Source organism: Populus euphratica, unplaced genomic scaffold (assembly GCF_000495115.2).
Source record: "Populus euphratica unplaced genomic scaffold, PopEup_1.0 scaffold942.1, whole genome shotgun sequence".
NCBI lineage: Eukaryota > Viridiplantae > Streptophyta > Magnoliopsida > Malpighiales > Salicaceae > Populus > Populus euphratica.
The window spans coordinates 6,409-19,013 of record NW_011500803.1 but is presented as its reverse complement, the minus strand read 5'-3'; the positions used below and the strand labels follow the sequence as shown (position 1 = coordinate 19,013).

Here is a 12,605-nt window from a genome sequence, read left to right as displayed (position 1 = left end):
GCTATTGTTGTTGTTGTTATTATTATTGTCATCTATAATTTATACAATTAACCTTCTTGTGGTTTGACCCTGGTCTTGCTGAGTTATTTAGTACTTCGACACTCCAGCACTTGGAAGAAGATATTAATTTTTTGGTCGTGTCAATGCCATATTATGATGATCCATAATGAATTGTGAAAGGATGAATAGTAAAAATACTATATGATGATCCATAATGAATTGTGAAAGAATGAATAGTAAAAATACTATAATATTTTTACTATTCATCCTTTCAGTATTTTACCTACATGCTTTAGTTTTTGTTTAATTTAGAGTGACAAAATAATCAAGTGAGAAATTTAACAAAAAATCATGTAAAGTGATTTTTCCATATATTCAAGCTTTTTTTCTTAATTCTTGAACTTGATTATTTCTTAAAAAAGAAAAACATAAAACATATAAAATTAGGTAAGCCAACTTATTGATTCTTTAAAAAATTAAGAATATTAAAAAACACTAAAAGAGCTTGTCAACTCATTATTTCAATTGTTGTAGCTCTTCATTTGTAATAGATTCATATAATGTCTTTATTTTTCATCCATATAGTTTTTTCTTTCCAGTTTGATCATCATATATTGATTTCATTCAAGATTTTTCTTAATGGTTTGTTCCAATTAGCTTGATGTGAGTTTCTTGTAGAGTAAAAAAAAACATCATGTTGTTGGGTTGCACTTGATTTTGTAAAAACTTATTTGGATTTTCCATTTCCAAAAGATTAAGACTTAAAAGGACTATAATTGCAAATTAGAAAAAATCAAAGCCCTTTCTATCCTTAAAAAACCAATACTTGATCAAAGCTGAAGGAGGAGTAGTCTATCAATAGTGAATAAGGCTTCTATAAGAGTTTGAAATTTAGGGAGTATTTATTCTTTCAAGGTATTTTGGAACCGCTTGAAGAAAACAAGTATAGTGTTAAGTGTCCTTTCTTTTTAACTAAAGAGAATCATTCTTTTCTTTCTCAAACATGGTGAAAAAGAGGCCTAAGGCTGAGTTCTCCTTCCCTTTCATGATGCTCAATTCCGAATTAAGCGAAGTGATTTAACTTGTGCAAAATTCGAGGAGATAAGAGAGGAAAAAAAAGAAAAAAAGAAGAAAAAGAATTGGTCGCCTGAGCCATATCGAAGATCAATAACTGTTATGTGCTACCTTAGAAGTAAGAGCCTATTGAGACATGTAAGCTCCAAGTTAAAATTAATTATAGAAAAAAATAAATATTAAAAGAGTAAGTTTAAAATGAGTAAATAAATTAGGTTGCCAATCTAACTATTAAAGATTGGAAATGAAAAATTACAAGATAAAGGATTAAAGTGTATAAAAAGAGTGGAAGAAATACTAGGAATTAATAGGACAATAGCCAAACAAAGCCTAATCCTAATTAAGAACATGTATAAATACATGTGAGAAAATAAGATAGAGACTTTTCTTTTTCATAAAGTTGGCAGAAACCATAAAGAACAACCCTTGTCCATTTCAATTTTAAACCTCAAATCCTTTGCATATTCCCTTTACCAAGCTAAAGAGTGAAAGAGGAATAATTGTAAGGTGACAAAACAAGCATTTAAAGTAGAGAAAGAGAGAGTGAACCACCTAAAACAAAAAAAAAAAGAGAAAAAGGAAAACCAAAAGGAAGGAGGAGAATATCACCCGAGTACTTTTTAAAAATTCTTCCAAATAGTTGCTATCGTTGAAAACCCTTCAATAAACCTTCTATAATACCCTGTTAATCCGAGAAAACTATGAATTTCAGTTACCATAGTAGGCCTTTCCCATCTCAAAACTGTTTCCATCTTTTGAGGGTCCACAAAAATGCCTTTTGAAGATATTACATGCTTCAAAAAGTAACTTTGTTTTAACTAGAAGTTACATTTATCCAACTTGGCATACAATTGGCAGCTCCTTAGAGTCTATAGTGTCTATCTCAGGTGCTGTTTATGCTTCTTGTAGGATTTGAAGTAAACCAAGATGTCGTTAATGAATATAACAACAAACTTATCAAGGTATGGTTGTAATACTCGGTTCATTAAATCCATAAAAAGTACCGGAGTATTAGTTAATCTAAAGGGTAGCACCAAGAACTCAAAGTGTCCGTAGCGAGTTCTGAAGGCAATTTTCGACACATCTTGCCATTTGATTAGCATCTGGTAGCATCCTAATCTTAAATCAACATTTGAGAAACTTTGACACCCTTCAATTGATCGAATAAATCATCTATCCATGGAAGCGGATATTTGTTCTTTACCATCAAGTTATTCAGTTGACGGTAATCTATGCAAAGTCTCAACGTTTTATCTTTCTTCTTCACAAATAATATAGGTGCCTTCTATGGTGAGTTGTTTGGTCATATGAACTCTCTGTCTAAAAGCTTCTGCAATTGAATTTTCAACTCGTTCAATTCTTTTAAGGCCATTCTATACAATGGGTAGGGTATAGGAGACACTCTAGGCAATATATCGATGGTGACTTCAACTTCTTTTTCTGGGGGCAGTCCTGACAATTCTTTCAAAAATACATCCAGAAATTCCCTCATAATTGGAATGTTAGATAGTGTTATTTTACCATTTTTTAAATTTATCACATAGGTAAGGTATGTTGTACAACCTTTCTTTAGTAGTTTTCTCGCAACCATACCCAAGATTATATTTGTAAAGTTGGAAATTCTCTCCCCTTTAAAAATCATTATTTCACCCTTAGCCCCTTTTAAGGTTATTATTTTAGTAAAATAGTCTAGACAAGCTTTGTTTTTGTCCATCCAATTCATACCTAAAATTATATCAAAATCACTTAATTCTAGGTGTATTAAATCTGCCTCTAGTTCATACCCATTAATGTTAATTCCCACCCCTTCAAAAACAACATTTGTTTTCTCAGTTTCACCTAAAAGTGTCCCAATAATAAATCTTTTTATTACCATTTTTGTTTTCTTACTCAATTTGGTTATATATTTTTTTTGCTATAAAGGAGTGAATAGCACCAGAATCAAACTTAGGTTTAATAGTATTTGTGTCATTTTATTGATTTTGTTTTTTGTAATTAATGAGTTGGGTTGAGATTTTTATGTATTTCAATAAATGAAAAAAATTTAAAAAATACATTGACATGCTAGGCACGCATCAACCACGTGTTGTGCAGGTGATTTAAAAGGCCCAAATTATAGATTTGAGGTTACTTTTGGTGCCTCTTAACGTGTTTTTCATGAAAAAGCTGCGAGTGTATAAATAAGTTTATGGGTTTGTCACTAACGATCATTTTTTTCCTTCTTTTTTTTTTTTCCTTTCTAGTCCTCTATCTTTGTACCTTCTGTGCAGGTGATTCAAAAGGCCCAAGTTATAATTTTGGGGTTGGTTTCGGTGCGCCTTAACATGTTTTTCATGAAAAAGTTACGAGTGCATAGATAAGTTTGTCGGTTTGTCACTGACGATCATTTTGTTTTCTTCTCTTTTCTTTTTTCTCTATTCATCTATCTTTGCACCTGCTATACAATTTCTCGTATTAGCAATTAAATTTTTCTCTTTTTTATTCAGTTCATGTTTTTTTGATTATTATTTGCTTTATTTTAAATAAATTATGACATTTTATTTTTAAATTAAATAGAATTGATTGATTGAATATAGATGAATGCTCATCTTTTTTTTTCACAATATTTCTCTAGTGATCTATACAGCTTCTTTTATGTCATCATACATTATTTTGCAGTGGGGTTTGGATTTCCTCGGCTAAGGGTGAGCAAGAAAACTGAAAAATTAATTAAATCAAGAAAATCAGAAAAAAATAATAAAAAAAACCAATAAGAATTTTTTAAAAACCAACCGTTTCGATTTTATAAGTTTGAAATTGAAAAAACAGAATTGAATCGAATCTAAACTGGAAAAAAATTAAGCCAAACTAAAAAATTAGTTTTTGCTCTAAAATAATCAAACCTAATGGAAACTAATCGGTTTGAATTGGTTTTGATTTTCTTAAAAAAAACTGGTTTGATTATTTTTTTTGATAAAAATCAAACCAAACAAAAAATAATCACCCCTAACCTTAATAATTCCTTCTACTGGAGGGCATTGACCACGTTGCAACGATGGTAAGTCTCCAACAATTTTTTCTTCCATCTCATTTTAGGTATGATATTTATAGGTTATTAATATTAGTTAATTGCTACCAAATATTCTTTATATGTTCCCTGTTATTGTTTATAGTTTGAATTAAACAGTTATTTAATTTTATTGGATGTAGTTAAGTTAATGATTCAAGAGGTTTTTTTTTGTTTTTTCTTTGTAAATATTACAATTACCTAAATATCCATGATTTACATAAAATAAAAATAAAAATTGATAGAGCGCGGGTCAGAAGCAAGTGAACATCTACAAGACACTTAAATTCTAGAAAATGATCAAAGCCGACCATATTAATGTCAACAGGCAAGAACTTTCAGCTGCATTACCTCCACAAAACTTCATTCCAGCCTAGAAAAAGAGAGCATATACTAACCTGTAAAAGACTTTTATATGAGTCAACTAATTTAAAAACATAATTAGTCTATATATATATATATGTATATATATAAAGGGGGGAAAATCCACTCCAAAGTGCCATTAATTAGTCTTTAAAAACATAATTTTGTGCAGTTAGTTTCTAAATAAATCTGGGATTTAATCACGTCTTTGTATAAAAACCAAGTCAAATGTCTATTATATATATATGTATTAATTTTATTAAATAACCATGTTAATTTAAAAACTTAAAAGGTTGGATGAGATTTTTGAAATTGTATTATATCAGTATTGTTATTAAAACCTTGGTATTATATTAAAAAATAAACTTAAAATATAGGGTAATATCCTTGGAATGGCTTCATATTAATTATTCAACGAACTTTAATTTAATGAAAACTTAGTTTTAACTAACACAATTGGTGAACTTAGTAAATCCCTAAATTTATTTAGCAATTTCTTTAACGATTGATGGTATTTGGACTAATAATTGAAGGAGACAGCACAAGTTTGTATGGCATATTGCTTAAAAGAATTATGGTATGTTTATATTTTTTATTTTTTAAATTTATTTTTAATATAAAAAAGGCAGGCACTTTGTTTCAACGCTGACTGCTCACCCGCGCATTCAACGACCGCAGCGGTTGACAGTTGTTCAAAGAAGGAGAAGACACAAAAATAAGAACTGTGTTAGAACTTCGATTTTATTGTTTTGATGAGGGGGGACAAATATAATTACAGGCTCCGACCAACCATTTAAAGAAAGTTTTCTTTTTTTATAGCCAATAAATGATAAATAAATAAAAATTAACATCGTTCTTATCACTACGTTGTTATTATTCGTGTGAAAGCTTGCAGCCAGCTTTTGACATTCTTTTCTCTCTTCCTTCACCTGGAGAACCAATCTTTTAAGGCCTTGGATTTGATTGAAATCAGATTTCATTTCAATTCATTCCCAAAGTTTCACTGGTAATGAAATTCTTTTATTTAGATCACTCAATCTTTCTCTTTTCTACTTTTATAATTAGTTTGCATTCAAGACCTTATCTTTTCCTTGCTGTTAATTGTTATCAGTTAACCTTAGTTTTTTTGATGATTGCAAATATATTATCTCTGTGTTCTTTTCGTATGAATCATTTAATTGATTCATTTCTCCATCTCTTGATTTGACTTTTTATTTGTTTTCCATTAGCAGCAATGCCAGTAATTTTTATCGTGTTGTCTGGATGCTGGGAATTGCTTTTGATGTGTCATATTGGAACTCTTTTCATCTGGGTTCTGCCTCAAGATATCGAAAATTAATCTTTTGCTTCATTTTTATTTAATTTCTCGCCTTCTGTTTTCTGGGATGCCATTATAGCGTCACAGACATAATTCCATTTTATCAGCAACCAAAAGACAAATTGTGTTGTGTTTCATCTTTTTGTTTGGTGCATTTCTGGCTACGTCTTCACATGGCTAGTTTCGGATTCTTTAATCTTTGCTGGCTAAATTTAGGATATATTGGGTTTCTGGTCAAAAGAGAAAGGTGTTCTTTTTTTGTTCTAAAGATTTTAGTCTTAGCCTTAAGTATTATTGTTACTGAACTGGGCTCCTCTTTCTTCTGGTCATTTTGGGCAGATAGCTTGGTGGAGACAGGATTTGTTGGATGTGTTTTTGTTATTATTCAAGCGATGAGCCGATTTTCAGAGCTGAAGCATGCTGCCTCAGGTATGGTGGTGATAACACCCTTAACAGGTTTACACTCTTGTAATTTGAATGTTTTCTACTGTTATAGTTTTCTGCAGTAGCTCTGAATTCTTTATTTAGAAGATGGAAGGAACATGCTTGGAGATTTTTTGGATTCTAGGCTTTTGCATTGAGGTTTTTCATCGTGTGAAAATGGATCGTGTCCTAATTCTTTAATGCTTTAGATTCTCTACAAGAAAAGAAATTGAGATTTCTCTGACTTATGGAACTCTATTTAATTCCTCGTGGGAGCTGTTTCCTTGACATGGATGCTATTAAGGTCATGAGTTGGTATTATTTTGTGGATATTCATTTGAAGCGACATATTTAATTGTTAAATGCTCAACTTTCAGGACATGGTCTGACCATCAAAACTAAAAATTCTTGCTGTTGAATCTGAAACTAAGAACCCGATTCACTCCTAATGTTAAATCCTTTTTAATTGTGATATGTTTAGAAATGATACTTTGTTTCTGTAAGATCTTCTTAGGTGCAGAAATGTACTTTTCATGCATTTTCTTTCTGAGCATTCTTTCTCTAGAAACTCGTACAGTTACCAAAGGTTAAGAGATTCATTATTCTGCCTTGTTGAAGAAACGTCATTTTCGCTTGAATAAAATGGGACTGCCCTATCTATTTGGAAACAGAAATGCGCTGTGTAGATTTCTCATTGGCATCTCTATCAGATTGGGAAGAATAAATAATCTGGTATATCATGGATCTTCAATCTGCAACAAGCAACAAGTTGGAGAAGCTCCCCATGAGATGCTGAATTTAATATATATATATATATATTTCTTCAAAGAAGAATAAACTGCATCTCTGCTTGACATGCTTTTTTAATGGGACTGGCCAAGTCGAATTTAACAAATGAAAATTTAACACTGTATTGCTTCATAGCATGAAAATTTTGTTGGTGTTTGTTTAGCCTGTAACAAATGTGCAATCATGCTATTGGTTGAATATCTTTAGTGCATGTTGTGAATTTAACACTGTATTGTTGTTTGATGTGAACAATGATCAGAGGAGTACTGAGAGCAGAGCTCCTAGATTGTTCACAATGCTTCTGTTCCTTTAATTTTTTTCACCCTGCTCCCTACTTTTGTTGATGAAATAACATAGATCTTTTTTGCCTTTTTTTTTTTGTTTTCTGTTGGAATGGACCCCTTTCTTTTTGCTGGACCAATAAGTATGCATTATTCAATGCTTTTTGTTGTATCTTCTGCAAATAAGTACCTTATCTTTTATCATTTTTAATGATTGTAATACCCTCCTATTTTCACTATCTATTTATTTGATTGCTTCAAGAAGATTTTCTTATCTATTCTATAAACTTAATTGCTGCTTTTTTTTTTCCCTGGAAAGGTAAAAGAAGATTAAAAGATTTATTGCTCCAAAGTGATAATCGCTTCTGTGCTGATTGCGGTGCTCCCGATCCTAAGTGGGCGTAAGTTCAATAATGTGAATGCCTTATGGTTGTGAATATTCATGTTAACATAACCGAAAACACACTTCATATTAACACACTGAAAAGTGACATTTTGTGAATATGTTTCTTGGTAATTAACCACTTAAATCAGATAGATATTAAGAATGAGAAATTTTAGTTGTTTTGTTTCATGCCCTTGTGTTATTTTAAGAAATTTGGTAACATTCTTTCCTCCAGGTCAGCAAATATTGGGGTTTTCATATGCTTAAAATGCTGTGGGGTACACAGAAGCCTTGGCACACATATCTCAAAGGTATCTATTCCATATTCCTCTGATTTGATTTTTTTCAATACTGGGAACTACTGTAGGGAAGTATAATCCAATGAATTATATATAATCTCTTTATCCCCATCCTTGTCAAGTTTCCACGAGTATTTTATTGTTATATCTAATGTAGAACCAATTGATGAACAGAAAAAACAGCACAAATCAATTTCTTAAGAAAATCAATTCACAGTAGAATGAAAGCATCATGACATAACTTGAATGCTTTGCTAGGTGGATTGTTTATTAGCATCAAACCAAAATTGAAAGTCATAATCCCAATTGGGATAGGAAAACCTGCATGTAAATGCATGCACGTGTGTCTTAAAGTATGAACTAGAGTTGATGTCTACATGATGCTTACAGCTGGTCTTACTGTGTTCAAGGCAGTGGTTCTTCTCTTTATAACATGATTAATTTGTATTGTCCAGGTTTTATCTGTGACATTGGATGAATGGTCTGATGATGAAATTGATTCCATGACTGAAGTTGGAGGAAACTCATCTGCTAATGCAATTTATGAGGCCTTTTTACCTGAAGGAGTTTCAAAGCCAGGACCAGATTCCAGTCATGAGGAGCGTATGAGGTTCATCAGGTTAGAAACGACTTGCCTTTCAAACCCCAACCTGTCATTTTTTTTTCATGTTCTTTTTTCTTACCATGTTTCACTTGCATGGATGGATTAAGTCTCTGTTACGGCAGATTAGATCTTGCATGGTGTCACCGCAAGAAAGTTACTGATGTTAATAGATTGGATGTTAATGGTGTTTACACATTATTATTTCAACTCTCATAGGTCAAAGTATGAGCTGCAAGAGTTTTTGAAACCTAGTTTGCGGATTACATCTGGGAAGACTTCCTCATCTTCTCTCAAGTCAAGTCTTTCCACGAAGCTTTTTGATAGTTTTCGAATTCCTAGTGTATCAAAGAATTCGGTTAGTTTTGTTTTGCCTTTTTTGTTTCCTTACTTTCCTTTTCATACTTGGATAATACTGAAAAATTGTTACAGGAAGGCATGGTAGAATTTATTGGATTAGTGAAGGTTAAAGTTAAAAAAGGTACAAATTTAGCTATCAGAGATATGTTGTCAAGTGATCCCTACGTGGTCCTTACTCTTGGGAAACAGGTTAGTGGAATTTGTCTCTTTCTTTTTAAATTTTCCCATTTTATCTCTCAAAATCCATGGTAGAGACAAGTTCATATAATGACATGTACATTTGTAGATCATTGGCACCAAGTGGAGATTTTTTCTTTCTAATTTTATTAAGGGTAATTCTAATCACAACCATTTGATAAATGGCTGATACCAATATACTGTTCATTTGGGTGGCCATCTGGTCAGAACTCTGCCAAAACTTGACTGGAGCTTCATAAATCTTTATTTACTGTAGTGGCAAATATATGTAATTTTCACCTTGTATGGAGTTTCATATATATATCAATTTCTATTGATAGAGCAGATATTTGAGATTATTATTAAGCAAGTGAAGGGGCTGCTTCGACTTTTATGCTAGTCACTGATGATAAAATTTGCTTTCGAGTTAATAGACTGTTCAAACCACTGTGATGAAGAGCAACTTGAATCCAGTCTGGAATGAAGAACTCATGCTATCTGTTCCACAGGACTTTGGGCCCATAAAGTTGGTATGCTTGTTTCTCATTTTTGAATGATGTTACAATCAACTTTTATTTTCATCCAGTTGTAGATCCAAAGCTACAAGAGTAAAGCTCTTTAGATGCTTTATTTACATGGTGATGAAAATTCATTATTTGCCTAGTATTTTACCTTTTAACCGATATTATGTCTATGGAAGGGCTGTTACATTTAGAACACAAAAACAAATGATTGGATAAAGTACTTGTGTTTTTGCCCTTTTGGTTTCTTGTGAACCACAGCTACTTTTGTTGTTATCATGAGTAATCAGGAAAATACTTATCTTGTTGTTGCTATCAATTTGCTGCTACTGAAACTAATTTGCTACATCTCGCCAAATTAATCTTTTCATATCTATCCTTTAGTGAACAAATCCCTGGTTATTTCTAAACTGGTTCATGCTGAGCTATGTGTCTTTCTTGTTGATGTTGTGGATTGCAGAGTGTTTTTGATCATGACACGTTTTCGGCTGATGATATAATGGGGGAAGCAGAGATTGACATCCAGCCATTGATAACATCAGCAATGGCATTTGGGGACCCGGAAATGTTTGGAAATATGCAGATTGGGAAATGGCTGAAATCACACGACAATGCCCTTGTAGATGATAGCATCATAAACATTGTTGATGGGAAGGTGATGCAGGAGATCTCATTGAAGCTTCAGAATGTTGAGTGTGGTGAACTAGAAGTAGAACTAGAGTGGATGCCTCTTGACCAGTAAGTAGAAATTTAATTCACCCTTCCATTTCAATAAAAACCTGCAATATCGATTTCATTATTTAATATGTGGAATGACTCTATATTTAACTTCTTTCTATTTTATTCCTTGATTCATGCCCTTGTTTCTTACCCTCTTACATCTCCTAAGAGGCAACAGCTTATTCGTTAACTCTGACAATTTGCAGTGTATAAATTATGTTTGTTTCAAAAATTGAGGGAGCAACATGTACAAAAGAAAACTCAGTGCTCATACATCCATATATATATTCGTAATTTATCTTTGGATTGGAAGTTGGAAGCATTTTATCTTCAATTATGGTGGCCTCTTCTATTTATTTCCTCAATTCCATAGTATAGGTAACACTTACTAAGGATGTGTTTGGTACTTTCCTCCTGTTTGGTACATCACAGTTGAGGGTGAGATAAATAGGGTTGAAAATCGCCTTTCAATTAAATGTAGCATGGGTCCCACTTTTACTTAGTCTCCTCATTTCCCAAGTCTCATTATGTTTAACCTCTTTAATTGATATCTATTAATATTATTTTATATATAGATATATTTAAAATTTCATCCTTAACAATTTTTACACCCTTAAAGTTACTCTTGATATTTTTCATGGGATTTTTAACCTTGTATCAAATACAATCAGATTTTCGGAGGCTTTGAGTGGTTATCCCATTTTTAGAAGGTGTAATTTGAAAAGGAGTGAAAAGTATCCACTCTTCAACTATTTGGTCGAAGTAGAAATAATTTCTTAATAAATTATTTGTATGCACTTAATTTCTGAACAAAATTTAGGTTAGATAGTTTCATTTTTTTTTCTTTTTAAGCCCACGCATGCCTCTCTTGTTGAGCTACCCCATAAAGGGAAGGAGCCCCCCACTCCTCCCTTGGACCAAAGTTCATGTTGGCTCTTGTAGTTTGAGGAAGTATTTCATAAAATTATGTGTTTGTTTATAAATTTACATAATTTTAGATATATAAAAAGAGGTTTTATATAAAATAATATGAATTAAATTGAAAATATCCGTTATGAAATAAAATGATCTACTTCCACTTCTCATCTAAGAAAACTTTTATTAGGACAACAAAAGAGAAGCTAGAGAGGGAGAAGTTAAGAAACAAGAATTAGAAAAAGAGAAGATGAAGAAGAGAGGGGTTCGAAAACAAAAGTTTGTAACTTTTTTTTTTTATTAATTCATCTCACGGTGATGTCTCGATAATTACATATAAATAATAAACTCTAAAATAACCAACTATCAAGTCCAATCCATTAAATAAAAATGTCTAACATAAATAAAGTCTAATTAATAAAATTCAATTAAAAAACTTCGAATAACTTAAATAAAAAATATAAGCTAAAGCCTAATCTCTTGGGTTATCCTTCATTTTCTATGATTATACATGTATAAATTGTGTCATAAGTTCGGTGTCTCCATCAACTCAAGGTTGGAAAAACTCAATCTTATCACTTATAGTTCAAGGTAACTCTGTAGTGCTTTCAAAGATCATGATGAAGCAATTATAATGTTTCTTTGATAATTCAAATATAATCTGTATTTGGTTATCTAGCTCGTAAACTAGGACTCACTGAATCTTACTATCTCTGATAAATTTTTTTTGCATATCTAAAGTAGCATTAGTATGTTTTTTGTGTGCCAATGATAAGGATAATGAGATAGGAGTATCAAAAGGTTCACCAGGGATATTATGTTGCAATTTGTATATAATCAAGTGCTTTGTATTAAAAGTAAAGCTAATATCAAAGTTTGATGGTAATTTAATGACATAAATATTTATAACACTTTAGATGGTAAATTACTACTTGCTTGTAATTATTGACTAGTTTCAAGAGAATACCATGTATATCTAATATCTACTCTTTTTTGTTTGTTTTAACAAAAAAAATAATATTTTTTTTTCTTAATTGGGGGGAATAAAGATTTTTATTGGAGTCGCCATTTAGTAATTTGAGGGAACTAGAAATCCAAAATTAGACACTGGTTCCAGAGATTCAGGTACTAGGTTAGTTATGATTAAGGGAAGGTAGACACCACCCTTAAAACATCCTTTCAGAGAAAGATTACCCTTACTTATGTGTTTTTCATTTGATTCAAATGCTATTATATTTTGAGTTTATTTGCAAAATTTTTTAAGATGGTTAACGTTGGTCCCTAAAAATAGGAAACATGTTAAAAATGACATCAGTCCCTATTAAAAATGACA

At 31.5% G+C, this 12,605-nt stretch overlaps 1 protein-coding gene across 1 annotated transcript; it reads left to right on the top strand.

Moving 5' to 3' along the window:
• The first annotated feature begins 5,194 nt into the window (after positions 1–5,194).
• Positions 5,195–10,694, top strand: LOC105116422 (probable ADP-ribosylation factor GTPase-activating protein AGD13). The gene is made up of 9 exons (XM_011013776.1): positions 5,195–5,489; positions 6,141–6,230; positions 7,614–7,695; positions 7,915–7,990; positions 8,434–8,597; positions 8,799–8,937; positions 9,012–9,128; positions 9,551–9,646; positions 10,098–10,694. Exons 2-9 carry the CDS (start codon positions 6,194–6,196, stop codon positions 10,377–10,379), a joined length of 993 nt encoding a protein of 330 aa, XP_011012078.1. The 5' UTR covers positions 5,195–5,489; positions 6,141–6,193; the 3' UTR covers positions 10,380–10,694.
• Positions 10,695–12,605: the final 1,911 nt, after the last annotated feature.

Excerpts from the sequence above, each read along its gene's own strand:
- LOC105116422 (XM_011013776.1), top strand. The coding sequence starts at position 6,194 with ATGAGCCGATTTTCAGAGCTGAAGCATGCTGCCTCAG. Across the intron at positions 6,231-7,613 it reads GCTGAAGCATGCTGCCTCAG|GTAAAAGAAGATTAAAAGAT; the intron begins GTATGGTGGTGA and ends TTCCCTGGAAAG. Across the intron at positions 8,598-8,798 it reads GAGCGTATGAGGTTCATCAG|GTCAAAGTATGAGCTGCAAG; the intron begins GTTAGAAACGAC and ends CAACTCTCATAG.